Genomic DNA, 16,498 nt, shown 5'->3' on the forward strand with positions numbered 1-16,498 from the left:
ACAATGCTAGGCAGGTGGGAGGGGAGTGGCAGCTCAACAGAACACTCAGAGTAGATAGGAGTGGCAGGTCCATGGAACATGGTGGGCAAAAAGGATGGAGCAGGGGCATGCACAAAGACATCGGAGGGCAGGGGGAAGGAGAATAGGGGCAGCAAGCTAAGCACAGAGTTTAAGCAGGAGGTCAATGATGGGGCATAAAATTGGGCAATGGAGGGCAGGAGGAGTGGACTGGTACATCATACTAAATTGAGGGCAGTGGCAGCACATCAGACCATGCATGGCAGGAGGGAGGAGGCTAGTCCATGGATTCACACAACAGAGGATAGGGAGGAGGGGGATGGGGCAGCAAGCTAACTGTTCAGAGAAGGCGAGTATTAGGAACTTTATTGTTTTTAAAACGTGTGTCTGTGCGAACTACTTAAAATATGAACAAGTATGCAGCATAATCTCACTTTTATTCAGGAAGAAGAGGACGTTTGTGACTGTGACTCCGGGCTCACTTGGCAGAAACACCCCCTGACCCTCCACCCCCTATCGCAAAATGTAATGCCCGTGAAAAGGGTAGGTGAACACAGTGTTATATAGAACATAGTCCTGAGAGCACGATTGAAAATGAAAACTAGATATAGTGTATGGTATAAACTATGCACCAAAAAGTGTGATATAAGATGAACCGGGCGTGAAATATAATATGCAATACATTGTGCGTAATTACAGATTCATTGGAGAGCGCGAGATAGCACAGGCACTAGCGCGTGCTATGCGTTATGCGCCTTGGAGTGTAATATGCACAGGGCAGTGTTGTGTAACCTAACTAGTCTCTAAAGTTGTAATATAAAATATGTGCTGGGGAGTGTAACGTTGCATATGCACTGTGACAAAGATATGGATCCCAGATTGTAATATGTATGGCATAGCACTGTGCGTTATAACATAGGCATCGAGGAAGGCACGTTAGATGGGGCAATATAACCCGTGCGAAGACAAGTGTGGCATGACATATTCACGGGGTGGTGTTACAGTGCACATGGGCTAGAGAGTGTCATAGCATATGCACTAGCTAGTGGAATACAACACAGAGGTGTGTGGCACTCAGCAGGCAATGGTGGGTGTAACACAGCATTGGGCTCTGCCAGGAGCGCGCTGTGACTCTCAAGTGATGTTCGTCCCCTTTCCAGAGAGTAAAATAAAAAGTATTACACATCTGGCAGTGGATGTGTGTTTTATTAACCGTGAGGGGGGTTTCTTGCATAGTTTTGGTCGAATTTTTGTCGAATCCCCTTTGAATGGCTTGGTGTGCATGTGTATTAAATGTGCCCGTCAATAGCTACCCATGTTTGTATAAATAAACAACAAGGGTGTCTACCGGGATTAGGCACGGTAGGGCATCAGACATGTCAGAGCTTCACACGTGGATTCATTGTATGCATAGTCGCCTTTTAATGAATATCACGCAAATCGTCATGGTGATAGGTACGTACGGTTTGTCCAGCATGTCCTAGGTGTGTCTATAAATATATATTTTTTTAAAATAATAAAAAACAGTGGCCGGCCCTGGGGATTGGGGTCAAAAATATATAATTAGGAGACAGGCCCTGGGGGATGGGGTCATCAGGGCCAATAAATTAGAATAAGAAGGGGAACCACACAGCCCCCCTTCTTAAAAAATTAAAATAAATAAAAGACTGGCATCGTGCCGGAGGCCACGCCCCCTCCTTTCAGCACTCTGCAAACGCGCCCCCTGGCGAATTGTAAGTTGGGGAATTAATTCCTCTTCAATACTGAGGGTCCCTGAGGGCCAACTAGCCCAACAGGCATCTCCAGTATGCGCCAGGGAGCTGCGCTGCAGACAGGTGTTCTGAGGCCAAGCCCCTTTTTACACCTCTCTGCAACGCAGCTCTGTGGCGCTTAGTGGAGGTACCTAGTGGTCTAGTTTGACCCTAGGGACCCTTAGGATTCAAGGGGACTTAATCTCTCAACTTAGAACAGCCACAGGGCGCGTTTACACAGTGGTGAAGGGAGGGGACGGGGCCTGAGGTGACGTGTGCAAACACGCACTATGGCACGTTTTAAATTGGGGATATAATTTCCCTTCAATACTGAGGGCCCCTGGGGGCTAACTAGCCCACCAAGTGCTTCCAGTAAGCGCCACTGAGCTGCATTGCAGAGAGGTGGTCCAGGCCGTGCCACTTTTTACACCTCTCTGCAATGAAGCTCTGTGGCACTTACTGGAGGTACCTAGTGGGCTAGTTGGACCCTAGGGACCCTCAGGATTCAAATGAACTTAATCTCTCAACTAAAAACGGACACAGGGCGTGTTTACACAGTGGTGAAGGGAGGGGACGGGGCCTGAGTTAACGTGTGCAAAAACGCCCTGTGGCCTGTTTTAAGAGGTAGTTTTAATCCCCCTGCCCTATTATATACTAGGGGCTTACAGAGGAGGTCATGCTAATCACAGGGGGACCCCAACGCATAATGTTCCCTAGTGTAAGTAGGTGTTTTCACTGTATTCTAAGTGTCTTTTAACATAGCACTGGCTCTAGGACTGGTTAGTCAGACTCAGTTACCACCAGTATCCGTCTGAAAAAGTTGAGGGTACAGGATGATTTTGCAACAAGGCTTCTTTCTGCTCTTCTTTTTGATCTTTCTGCACGTTATCCTTCTTCCTGCACTTTTCTTCGTCTTTGAGGACTTCTGTTGCTTCTTTCTGCACTTCTTTTTTTTCTTTCTGTGCATTTTTTCTTCTTTCTTCACATGTCCTATCTCTGTAGGCATAGTTAGAAATTAGCATTTAAAAAACCTTTGAAATTTACAGAAAAAACCATAGGTGTCAGGCACGTTATAGTTAGGAATTAGCATTTAAAAAACCTCAGAAATTCACTGAAAAAACCATAGGTTTCAGGGGTGTTATAGTTAGCTGGACTTTTCACTTGTACAAAACCATTGAAATTCCCCGTTATAGTTAGTTCAGCTAACTATAACTTGCGCGCCCGCAATGCACTGCTGATGACGTCACATATTACATCACTCATGACATGGTCAGTGACATCACTCATGACATCACTGATGACTTCCAAATTGTACTGCCGTTAACGCCGTTCTCCTGCCCAAAGCTTCGGTGCCAGCCGTGGCGGCAGACAGCCACAGAAATCAAAAAGGGGTTCACTTCCACAGGATCAGGAAGAAGGCGGCACAGCCATCCGTGCTTTTAGGTACTTTTATTAAGCTATGAACAACGCGTTTCAGCTGCAAGCGGCCTTCATCAAGTTTACTTTACTTTTCTCTGGTCGCCATCTTTAAACATCGTCATTATGGAAATAAACAAAATACTTTCGGTAACTACATTGGGTTACTAAAATTCTTGCTTTACGATGTAATTTTTAATCATCCAATGTCATTAATTACTGTGAAATTTTTACAGTTAATGAATTTGAAATTAAACAGTGACATTATCAGAACACAATTCATAGACATGAAAGAAAGATGCCGTTTTCATAGCTTAATGTAAGCTAAATATCGCATATAGTACAAATGTACGTCAAGTTTCGCTATGCTAGTAGTATCAATTTGCTATGTAGCGGAAAGTAATATCCCACAATTGCAGTTATTTTTACATTAAGTTAAAATAAATCAATTCATTCCGGCTACCCATACAGAAAATTCACTGTGCATGTAAGGTGAACCGTTTCTTTTCAAAGCGATTCATTTGTACTAAAATGCAATTTCATAGTCACATTGTTATGTGTCTGAAGTAGAAACTTTATATGGCTGCTAACGAGAGAAGTAAATTCATGACAAGTGTCCTTATAGTGAAATATTCGTGATAAATTGTGCAAAGGTGAAAAATACAAACAAATAAAATACCAATGATATAAAAATTGTATATAGATAAAGGTGTTGTTCTCCCCAATTATATCAAGTTGATTTTATATTCTTAATTTTAGTTCTGATTTTTTAAAATATTTTATAATGTTTATAATTTTCTTTCTCTTTCTCTTTCTCTTTTTTAAGTGAGTACACACAGGCTCATGTCAGATTGGAAGCATAAGGTCATAGTTCCGGCTACTCCATAATCCATGCATGAAATATCGATTTACATAGTCTATCAATTCAATACATAGGCTTATGTGAAGAGAGTCTGGAAAACTTCAGTCTCTTAATTCCATGGTTAGTCTAAATAACTGACTTCAAGATGATTAGTTACCAAACCCCTTCCAAAAACAATATGTACTGCAATCTCTAGTGCTCCCTAAACAATAAAAAAGCAGGGTTTTAACCTGACCCTGCAGTATATCAACACCCAAGAGTTAATGACCACCATTGCATGTGGTTCACATCTCTATTTTAAAGGACAAAAGTCCATGTTAACTAGTATTTGGGATACAGAAATTTTCAAGAAATCAAGGCAACTGGGAGTCATTAAATACCTATGTGGGTACTTAATTCTTCTTCCTTATTAAGACCATAAGGAGTCCTTATTTGTAGATCTAATGTAACGGGACCCCAAAATGCGCAGCATTCTCTGTTACCTCCACGAATATGCTTTGGTTCTTGATCAATACCACAAAACCTTAGGAGATCCCTGTTGCTATTATGCATGATGTAAAAATGTCGTGCCACAGGATAATTGAAATCCAAGTTAGTAATGGCACGTTGATGTTCCAGAATCTGTTTTTTCAGGGCCAATTTTTTACTCCCTGTATAACGCAGCCCACAAGGGCATTCCAAAAGATAGATCACATACTCTGAAGTACAGGTGATAAACTTATTAATGTTCCTATTATTGCCATTGTGAGCTTTAAACGTTTTGCAACTGGAAATATTTTTACACGCTTTGCAGGCATTGCATTTGTGGAATCCCTTAGGTTTAGATAGCCATGTTGATGGAGGTACTGGGTTCTGATAGCTCTCTACAAGTTTATCTTTCAGAGATGTGGGTCTTCTATAGGTAACCACGGGAAAAGAGCTCACTGATTTACCTATCACAGGGTCAGATTTAATGAGAGGCCAGTGTTTGTTCATTAGATTTCTCAACCTGCCCGCTCTCGCATTGTACGTCATAATCATTCTGGGACTGTCCTTTCTGTCTTTATCTACCATCTCTTTCTTAGGGGCAAAGAGGATGTCAGTCTGTGAAATATACTTGAGTTTACTGTTCGCTTGTTTTAGAAGTTTATCAGAGTACCCACGTTGCTTAAAACGTAGGTTCATATTTTGTTGTTCCCTGTGGAAGGCCTCATCTGCACTGCAATTTCTGCGAGCCCGCAGAAATTCCCCATAGGGAATACTATTGAGTAGGGGAACAGGGTGATGACTTCGAGCATGTACCGTGGTATTTCTTGATGTACTTTTGCGGAATAGTGAGGTTTCTAACTTGCCATTGACAACTTCAAGTTTAGTGTCTAGAAATTCACATTCTACATCACTGATGGTCTGTGTGAAACTTAAGTTCAAATTATTTCTAGAAAGTATGTCAATGAATTCCATAGCTCGATCCCTTCCATCATCCCATATGATGAAGAGATCGTCTATGTATCGTAACCAAAGTGGTATATGTTCAGTGTATGTCTCATTTTCCTCAGTCCACACCACCTGCTCCTCCCACCAGCCCAGAAACAAATTTGCCAGGCTGGGGTCAAGACTGATTTGCATATGGCTGGGTCTAAACTGGGGTGGCATAGTGACCAAAAAAACTATCGATTTAAGCCAGATCTTTTGACTGGGGGAGTATGTTTGATTTGCTCTGCATTCCGTCCATCATCTGTGTCTTTTGCTATCAATGATAAGAGTCTTGTAAATCAATTTTTTTTTAACGTTTGTGATCTATGAGCCAACTCAAATATCTCCTTTATAAGATGACATATCCTGGACTCTAATCTGATTCAAGCCCATGTAATCAATACAAAGTTAAGGATCATGATGATTCTTGGGTTCAAAACAAAAAATGGTGGCCCAGCAGGCTATGACGATTGAAAAATCAACCCATTCTATACATTCCCTTCTAAATAGGCTTTCAGTACTTCTTACATCGAGTACAAAGTAAGCAACTAAGATAAACAAGAAACCTTCCCAGTCATGGGCAATGGGTTGATCCAAAGTGTATTTTAAGTATCATACGAAATTGCACACAATAGGTATTTCGACAACAGACAGCTAAAAGCTTTAAAAAGCTAAAAGCTGTTGGTAGGCGTGAACCGAATATGTTAACTTAGAGTCATTTTAGTGAACTATTTAAGTCAAATAGTGTTTGGCATATCGGTTAAAACCATGTTAAAGCTGGTGGAGATGGTAGTGAGTACCCAAAGATAATGACCTTCATTCATTTCTACAAATAGCGAGACGGGAATGGAGCACCCGTTAATTAAACATGAAGAAGAGTGCCGAGCCCAGTTTTCAAAGCAACATGCATTTATTTGCAGAAGACAGCACACTTTGTATTGTCCTTACGCGATTCGGCTTTTCAGTCAGCCTTGCTCACAGGTGGAAACGGTTTGCCAGTGAAATGCTTTCTTAAATAAATGCCACGCTGTCACATGACTCAATGTTACAAGGTACTGCTGTTACCAGAATGCACCATTGATGTTATTCGGTGTTTCTTGACAAGTTGCAGCGCACACTTTGATAAAACACAATTGCGTCATTTGTGTTACACTTGTATATTTGTATTCCCTTCAGGTGCACTCATGATGAATAGTCATAAATGTACAGTGTGACAGCAGGCAAAATAATATATGTGTGTTGCACGCAAATCTGAATCCATAAAATATACACAGTGCTGGCCTCTTTGACACAATGTCTTTAGTAATGGATGCAGAATGAAAAAAGTCGAGAGACAAGTCTGCCTGTGTCCCTTTCTCACCTCCATGCACAGGCAAAGATATACATATATATATAAATTTAATGTTACAATAGTAAAATTATATGTAAATAAAACATGTTTAGAATTTTATTATTAAATATTGTAAAAATCTTTCAATTTAAGCATGCATGTAACAATATTTTTTAAAGGGCATTAATTTAAATTAATTCTATGCATAACTTTTAATACTTTTTACTACATAAATAAACATTTAAAATATTTTACATTTAATATAATTAACTTGAACATATATTTCAAATGTAAGTCTATAGTGCTGTATCCTTTTTTATCTTGTTCAATATTTAAAAAAAAATATGTATATATAATTAATTTACAGTAATAGTAGCAAACAAATATGCTTACTATTGTTTTTTAATAAACTTTTTTACTTTTCATAGACTACACACATAGTGTGATCTCCGCCCTGCTGGTGTAGATCTCCGCTTACATATGAAAAATTACAGTTTGTAGTAATTTTACACTTGTATACCATGACTGGCCAAAAGTAGTACCTTTATGACATAGTTCAAGAGTACATTTTCTCATGTAGATTTACTCACGTGGAAATTTACCTTTGTGAATAGCAGTATCTGAATGTATGTATCCATGTGAAGATATTTGCTGAGAAAGATGATAAAGAAAGGGGATGTATTCACATGAAATTCAAAGTGTGAAGAAGCCTTAGAGGTGATAAAATACAAAATTGGCACAGAACCATTGTTTAGCCATTTCAGTTCTATAAGGAAGACAGTCCTGACAACCAATGCAAGTTTTAAAGGGTCTGGGGAGTGTGGTATCTTAATGTATTATATTGTGGTTAGAATTTTCTCCTTAGAATGTAATGATGTAAGGTTCTAAGAATGTTATGGTAGGAGAGCTGGTAGTGGAGTCATTTGTTGTTTGGGTGGTGTTTTGGTGGTTGAGGCGTTGTATCCTTGAGAAACCTGAATAAACACTTCTTATGGTGCCGTACTTTACCACATTTGAGATGACTGAGGGATCAAGGCACTGTGGAAGAAATGTCTCAACACCCCTGATCAACGAGAAAATGGATTGGGTATTTTTGAAGAAAATCTGTACCATTCGGCTTTCTTAGAGATTGATGTTAGATTGAGTGGGTGATTATTCCCCTGGTATTCGATTTTGGTGAAGTGCTTTTGTTGTTGTTGTTTCTACATATTTCTTTTTTTGTGATAAATGGCACTGTTATAAACTCGCCCTCACTCTTACCTGTCAGGTGTGCCTAAGGGAATCCGTCACAAGTGATCCGCTTCTTGTCTCATGGACCTGGTTGTAGTGAAGCAGTCCGGTCTTAGCAGTGTGGAACATCACAAGCGATCTTCTTGTGGCGCTGGGTGGTGAGATGCAGTCGGGTGTCAGCAGCTGTGCACATTATTGCATACTCTACGTGAGGTCGGCGTACGCTGCTGCTGGTGCAACTTGGCAAAAGCTTGCCTTACATGGGATGAGGATGTGTTACCGTAGCAACGTACAAACAGTTACCATCGAGGACATTGTATAGTTATAAATGCAACGTATGCCTAACCTGCATATGTTTCTGGAGCAACATCAGTAAATTAATCTGTGGAAAAGTTCATCAAGGTGTTGTTCTTTAGGAAAGGAATTTAACTTAAAATAAATTTCTCAAACTTTAAGACGATAGGGGGCTTGCTTCTTTCTCAGGCACCAGTGATGAACTGAACTTGCTCTAAAGGAACACCCAAGATTGCGTCTTGTTTAACAAGTCCTTGCTGGAGTAGCTGTGTATTGTGGTCAGATTTGTTTCAGTTAAATTTTATTTTGTAGGTAACCTCGTTTGGTTTGGGAGCTTCATCGAGCACCAGTGTTAAGTAAGGAGACTCGCATGCTTTACCAGGCAGTGGTTTTACACAAGGAGAGGCGTTAAGGTGGAGTTTGGTACTATGTTGGGTACATGAGTTGTGCTGGACTAGCTGAGAATGTTTTCAATGTTATTTTTTTGTGCAAAGTCATTTATTTTTTCATTAATTCTTTCTGGGTTTCCTACAATTTTTGAATACAGAATATTACATCTCCTACATTTTTTAACACTCCCCTGTGGAACCCACAATTAAGTAGTCCAAGTGGAAGAAAGTATTTGCTCACTACAAAGGAGTTTGTTGAACGTCTTTGAGTGTGGAGAGAAAGACTTTTCTTCTGCTTCATTATTTAGGTCCAGCGCACCAAGAGGTGTTTGAACATGTCCCAGAAATAGATGATAGCGAAGCCGACGGCTTAGGTGAATTTGAGTGTGTATTCGAAAATTGGACAAACATTATTTGCCCAAAGTAAGCACAATCATAGAGTGATACCATTTTGCCAGAGGAATACAGAAGCCACAAGAATCTGTAGAGAACTATGTCACTGATTTACCCAAGCTTGCTGCCTCTTGCAAATTTAAAAGGTCTTTAGAGAAACTAATTTTAGATCAATTTATGTTGAGGTGTAATATAGAAAAGGTCAGAGATGAGCTATGGCAGAAAATGACCGTAAATTAGATGAAACCTTGCTTATTGCCAAAAAAGGACATTCTCTTGCATGTGTGGATGTGATGAAAAAGGAAATGGGTGCCTAACCTTGGAAAAGGTACAAAGTGTTAACAAAAGCAAATTTCTGATGCGCCAAAAACAACATTTTAGGTAACTGTTTTAGATGTGGGGCTGCAGATGATTAGGCAAATGGTTAAGGTTGTCCTGCTTTGAGTCTCAAATCTAGTGTGTGGTAAGAACAGTCATTATGGGAAGAATTGCAGATCACAGAATAAGATGAAGATGAGTGAAGGAGTTGGTGCTGGATGATGATTGTGGGTGTGTCAGTCTTCAGAGTGAAGAGATAGTTCTTCAAGTGGGTCATCCGTGAAAGAAAGGTCCTGCTGATTTTGTTAATATTATCGGGTTCAAGGTGAAGAAGTTATTGTTTCCTGTGAAAAAATTGCTGTGACACATACAACTTTTAGCTTACTATGGGCAGCTGATTAAACTGATTAGATATTTCATTGGTTAATTGGAGTATAAGAATTGGATCTATGACCAGCTATCGGTCATCAAGAGGATAAGATATTAAAACGTTGTTTACAATGCGCTGTAAGTGACAAGTTCTTAGGAGTAAGGAAAGCACCTTCGTCATCCTTCAGCGCTTCAGATAAACCTTGGTCAAAGTTAGAACTTTATACATTAGGACCTTTTCAGTCTTTGTCTGTTGGGGATAGGTATATCTCAACCCTAGTGGATTACACATTTAAGAGGATGTGTTTCTAATGTGTAAGTGTAGTGAGCACAAAGGCAGTAATTGAATTTCTTAAGGACGAGCTTTGCTGTGCTGGACTTTATAAGGTGGTCAGCAAGGATAATAGAGTGTGTTGTAAGGAATGGGAATGCCCCTGAATTCTGTAGATTTGTGTTGCCCTGCTCTGAGTGCCCACCTAAGTGTATCATGTATCCTTGATTTTGATATTGGCACTAGCCTTACTCTAATTGAGTGTGTGTGCAGAGGCCTAGTGCTGTACTCTGACTTTAGAGAGGCCCTGGTTCTGCTCTTGACCTGGAGGGACACATCAAAAGTACCCTCATTGTACAGACAGTGCACTACTGTCCTTGTCAAAGGATTGGTATATAGAGTGGTGGTGGCAGGGTACCATATTTTGTGACCAGAACATTTTATCTGTATTACTGGAGTGGAGGCCTACTTGCCCATTTGTGTAAAGTTCTGCTTCCATGTGCTTAACCAGATCCTAGCGCTAAAATCCTAAGTGCACGTTGTGTGTGTTTGTGTGTAGCCATCGTGGTACATGCCTAGCGAGTGTGAGTAAACCAGAGTCTCTGGTGAGTAAACCAGAGAGTGGGATTCGTTTTGGATGCCCCTGACCTGGCCTTTTACACAAATTGGAAGTGTGGTTGTTGTCCCGAACCCGATAATAGAGCATTTAGTTCTAGTGAACTTTGAAGAATTTCTGTTTTTGATAGTCAAGCATTGTATTGTGTGTTTGTATTTGTCTTGTTCGATGGTGTACTTTTATGTTCCCCAGTGATCGAAATAAATTTTTTTTATTGATTGATTGCTAGTCAAGGACTGGGTTGGACAAAAAATAATGTGTATTTGTTGAGTGCTGACCTCGAGCACCCCCACACTACCTCCCAGAGAAGCCTCTGACTACTTTCTATTACTACCACTGAGTGTCAAAAGCGGAAGGACTTGTATATGGACCACTTGCAAAACCACAGAAGCAAAGCCATAGTAGAATGAACACTAGGACATAAGAGGCAAACAGCCTCAACCCTCACACTTGAGGCTCAGAATTCTCCACTTGCCCCTTGGTGCCCCAAAAAAGTGTCTGATAGGGTGCAATTAATGCTAAAAGAGTAGTGGGCTTTTCGTAGGAGTCCACCAAAGAACACAATGCTACGTGCCCAAAGAAAATCGGTTATTAGAAAAAAATCAACAGGTTGTTGAGGGGTAGTGTACTGAAGGATATGTGCAAAAGGGAAGTGGTGAAAGAGATGGTATGTGCGCCTTGATAATCACCTAACAGTATCTCTAAAAAATCACCATTGATTAGTTGAGAGGGATTAGCAGCAACCAAATAGTACAGAGGCTCATGAAAAGGTCCAGTAAAATTAAGTTAGTAAATGAAGTGTATTGTTTTTTACTGAGTCTTCAAGTTTAGAACCATGGCGTATAATGTATGGCATGGTCAAGGGGAGTGAAAGTCAGGCAATGGAAGGATACAGAACAGTTATTTTGCGAAAATAAAGCTATATATGCTAAAAACTAACCGAGGAATTGAGAGCAGAAGGCTATCAAAGACCTTAAACATACCTTCCATGGGCATTAGCATTGGTTATGATGTTGTGGATAAAGATTAAGAATATTAAGGGGCTTTGAGAGCTTCGGCGGTGAACTACGGTAAGGAATTGAATATTGTAGAAAGCAGGCACAATATTTCAGGTGCACTATTGTCTGGAGAACCTATTGAATAGTCTGGAGTTGCCTGATGGACTTTACCAATCACATGCATGTTTAATCAATTGATTAAAAGGATCAGCAATTTAAACATACCAGAACACATTTGAGTCCAAAAGAACTATCACCTGATACCATGGTAAATGCTCCATAGCAGAGTGAAAATATGTCAAGCTATCTAAAGGAATCGAATCCAAGGGATGGTGGCATAAACAACATGTAAGGGGGAGGGGGAAGACATTGGTAAAGGGAATCCTAACAGAACTAAAGGGAAGGATGTAACTAATGATAAAAAAATAGTATTATGGGTGTGAAAATGCAAAACTCTTAGTGGCATCCAATGCTTGTCCTGCTATCAGGGTGAGATGTTACAGATGCAAGGAAACTGGGCTATTCGCAGAGCATGTAAAATTATTTTAAAGGGAAGTATACATGCAATGCAAAGACAGGAAAAATGTGATGAAAAAAGTTTAGGTGACAAGCTTGAAGTTCTGGTGGTGTATGATTCCATGGAAAAGAATGAAGAGGAAGTACACAGCATAATAACCCACACCGTCCTCCAAGTTGTATGGTGCAGATACAAGGGATTGATTTACAAGTTTCAATTAATTACATTTGCAGATACTGATGTGAATCTGGAAGGATATTGTATGCAAAAGTTACCTATGATGGGTTGTTTTGTGACATATTTTTCATGCCAGGATAGGTAAAATATGGACAAGGTATTTATGGCTGAGAAAGGAAAGAGGCTTTTATAAAGTACAGCACAATTTTGACATTGTTCGCAAACTGAATCATTTGGAACACGTTTTGGTGCTCGGAATGCGCTATGGAGAAATGGCTGGAAGAGTTACCAAATGTTTTTAGTGAAGTGGTGCCTAAAGAGCTTCGCCCATGGCATGGTGTTCAAGTTTGGGACACTGTTCAAGGTACACAAAGTGGGATGTTCCTCACTAACATTCTAGGAGTCTCTCAGTGAGAAGCTGGGAAGGATTATGCGAATGCAAGATAATTGAACAAAGCAACTTCACTCATTGACAAATGTTTACATCATCTAAAGGAGTATTAATTTGTGATTAAATGTGTACCACAAACTTGTAATGTGAATCCACATTGTTAACACTGCTCACTGATGTAAGTGATGATGTAAAGGAGGATGAATGGGTGGTAGGGAAATGAATGTGTCATGTGGGGGAACCATATCAGAGGAAAGTGTGAAGCCATGTGTGAGGAAAGATATGAACCTAGTGAAGGTAATCGAGCAATTGCAGAAGGAAATGTACTGGTCGAATGACAAGAATAGTGAACTGTGTTACTGTAAACTTGTTAGGCCCAAGTTGTCAAAAGATAATGGATTTATAGGAAAGGTGGTGTCAAAGTTGCTCTGCAAAACGTTGATTGAGTTGCTACAAAAAGGTAATGGTGGCCGGTTTGCCATTAAAAGAATAAACTTTTGGTGGCCAGGCATAGATAGAGACATACAAAGAATTGTGGGAGAATGTTTCTGTGGTGTGTAGTGTGTCAAAATTCAAGTGGCAAGGGAAAATAACTTAATCCCCGTACGATTTCCTGAGCCAGTTTGGCAAAAAGATAGGTTGCACATTTGTGTTCCTTTTTATGATCTGAATTTGGATGGAAAATATGCCATTGTGAAGATAGATTATTTTGAAAAGTGGCTGGAGGCAGGATTCATGAAAGCAATTAGGTCTGAAAATGTGATGGAAACAAGTAAAAACATTTTCATGTTACATATTAATGTAAAGTATTGTATATGTTTATTTTCAATGTAGAAAATAATAAAATGCTACACGACTATTAACATTTTGTAATTAAATATTTAATTAATTGAAATATATAAAATTAAATAAAAAATATTTGTCCTTATTTTAATTAAAAAATAAATTCCATCATAAAGTAAATAAAGATGCTATTATGCAGTAATAATTATTGAACGTTCTAATAGAATTATTTAAAAGTAATTAAATTATATTTTAGTAAAAATGAATGTTGTTAAAAGGTTGTTAAAATATTTTATTATCAAATAATCAATGTTTTATTTTTAAATTATTCTAAAATGACATTACATTTATTTACTTTTAAACTATTTTAATCAATTTAATTTAATTTAACATTATTTCCTATGGGATTTTAGTTTAAGTCCCGAGCTTGATTTTTTTGTATGGGAAAGTTTGGTAATACCGGTGGTTGGCCATGTGTGGTGCTGGACTTACTCCAACTGTGAGCTGAAGTAATAACTTCAGAAGTGCAGTTTGCTTTGTGCTTCTCTAACAGGATCCATTTGATGATGTGCATTTTTCATATTTCATTAAATCTTGTTTGTTTCTTTATCATTTGTGTGCAAGAGCATTACTGAAGTGAGTTACCCCTCTCCTGATGGAAGGCAACTGTGATGCTGACTGGTAATATCTGATGCCTCCTATGATGTGACTGGAGAACCTTGGGATTCCACCCACATGCTGAGTATCATGAGAAAATCCTCCATAGTTCTCTGCAATTGCCACCTAGAATCATAATATAAAAAGCCTGGTCTCATCCTGGGCGCTGCTTGCCATGACACCACATTTGCTCAAGACCACCACATGCAAATGATGTCCCATCCTGTGCGAAGGCCCATCCACATGTAGTGATGGACAAAGGCTTCAGTCTGTGCAATTTTCTTAGTGGCCATTATGGACCAGCTGAATGCTCAAGCAAGAAAGTTCAAAAATATAGATATAAGTATCTAAATTAAGTGCAAATCTACATTAATATTTAATGCAAAAACCAGTTACTGTGTGGCAATCTCCTCCACCTGACAGTGGGAGGCAGTTTATGCAACTGAATCTGGAAGCTGAATCGCAAACTCTAGACTGTCCAGACGCCACAGCCAGACTGATCCTCAACATCCCCGTCGCAGTCAGATCACCCAACACCTCCGCGATCTCCAGTGGCTTCCAGTCGAAAGAAGAATAACCTTCAAACTCCTCACCCCCACATACAAGGCCCTATACAATACTGGACCCTCACACCTGAACAGCTGCCTCTCCTTCCTTCTCACTGGCCACCGTCCCACATATCAGCAAGACTAGAACCGGAGGAAAGTCCTTCTCCTACCTCACAGCAAAAGCCTGGAACATCCTTTCCCTCCGGCAATCTCCCACATTGCCCCAGTTCAGGAAGGACCTCAAGACCTGGCTTTTTGTGTGACCCCAGCACTTAACAGATCTGCCCCCCACCCCCTCCAGTGCCTTGAAACCCTCAAGGGTGAGTAATTGCGCTTTACCAACCTTGATTGATTGACTGATTGTAGAAGGTCCAATAGATCACTAAGAAGCATTAAATCTGCACTGACACAAGGCAAACATTTTGCAGGATTATACAATTAGGCAGAAATTGACTGTGAAAATACAAAAATGGAAATTGTACCGGAGTCAGTAGGGCTCGCAATTCGAGGTACTGGATATTGTCTTCATAGAGCACCTTTAACCCTTCATAAAAGTATTTCTTGAAGACTGGGGCAAAGGAGATGATGCTCATGGCAGCTTGGTACGCACTGGTGAACTTTGTCCAGATGGAGCTCTGGGTTGGATAAGCCACCTCAGGATTCTCTGTAACCAGGGACAGTTTCCTCACCAAACTGTGGAAAAAGAATAAGAAATGCTTCTTCACTAAATAGTGGAAACAAACATTGAAAGTGTGGAGAATCATGAGAAGCAGAAAGAACATCTATGGAGCTAGTGCAGCAAATGAGGTAGCCTCTTAAAATACATAATCAAAAACAGAACTAGAATGAAGATAGGTACTGTTGACCTTTCCATTTTAGCCATATTCTGATCTAACACAGGGTACACACGCACACACACCTTTCTTAGTCTCATTGGGCCCAATTCACAAAAGTAATCTGAGACAAAATCCTAACTTTACAACTTTTGGTATTCACAAAAGACATTTAGGAGTAGTAAAGTTAGGATTCCTAACTTTATCACTCCTAAATGCCTTTTGTGAATACCAAAAGTCGTAAAGTTAGGATTTTGTCTCAGATTACTTTTGTAAATCTGGCCCATTAGGTCTTTCTCTTTTGGTACTTTTGCCATCTTGGGCCATTCATATTGTTGAATTTATTTACTTTTGCCACCTCTATTATTTGCAGCTTGTTGCATGTCTCATTTACCTTATCACCGGAGGCTACATGCTTTGGCATGCGAAGAGCTCATACAACTGAAGGCCTACCTCTTCCATTCCTTTTCTAACAAGCAGACGGTCTTCCCTCCTCCTCCTGACTCTTTATTTAATCTCTAGCTAGACACCTAGGACCGGGCTCAGCTCTTTATCCATCAGACAATGAATCCACCTTTTCTAATGCTTTACCATCACCAAAACAAGGCTATACCAGTTGGTAATTTTGCCACAATCAACACTGTGAACGTTCAGAATTCTTTAAGCCACTTGTCCCTTCATCGTAAAGAAATCTCTGATGACCTATTCAGTGGCATGAGGTGCTGTACCAAATTACTAATGAAATATCAAATGAAATAGACATAAAGACCAGGCATTTGAGAAAATATACATATTGTAAAGCTAACATTCTACATTCTTACCTACTGTTGAACCTGGCTGTATCGGCAGTGTCACCTCCAAACATTTGCCTTTACTCCTCCTGTT

The 16,498-nt window shown here is 39.8% G+C and overlaps 1 protein-coding gene across 1 annotated transcript in view; it reads right to left on the reverse strand.

The window, feature by feature from the left end:
- LOC146854821 (adenosine deaminase 2-like) overlaps nt 1–16,498 on the reverse strand; it is a 447,289-nt gene that overhangs the window by 214,289 nt on the left and 216,502 nt on the right. The window contains exon 4 of the mRNA XM_085652183.1: nt 15,263–15,473. Coding sequence (XP_085508309.1) covers nt 15,263–15,473 — 211 coding nt within the window. The remainder of the gene's footprint in view (nt 1–15,262; nt 15,474–16,498) is intronic.

This window comes from Triturus cristatus, chromosome 4_1, assembly GCF_964204655.1.
Source record: "Triturus cristatus chromosome 4_1, aTriCri1.1, whole genome shotgun sequence".
NCBI lineage: Eukaryota > Metazoa > Chordata > Amphibia > Caudata > Salamandridae > Triturus > Triturus cristatus.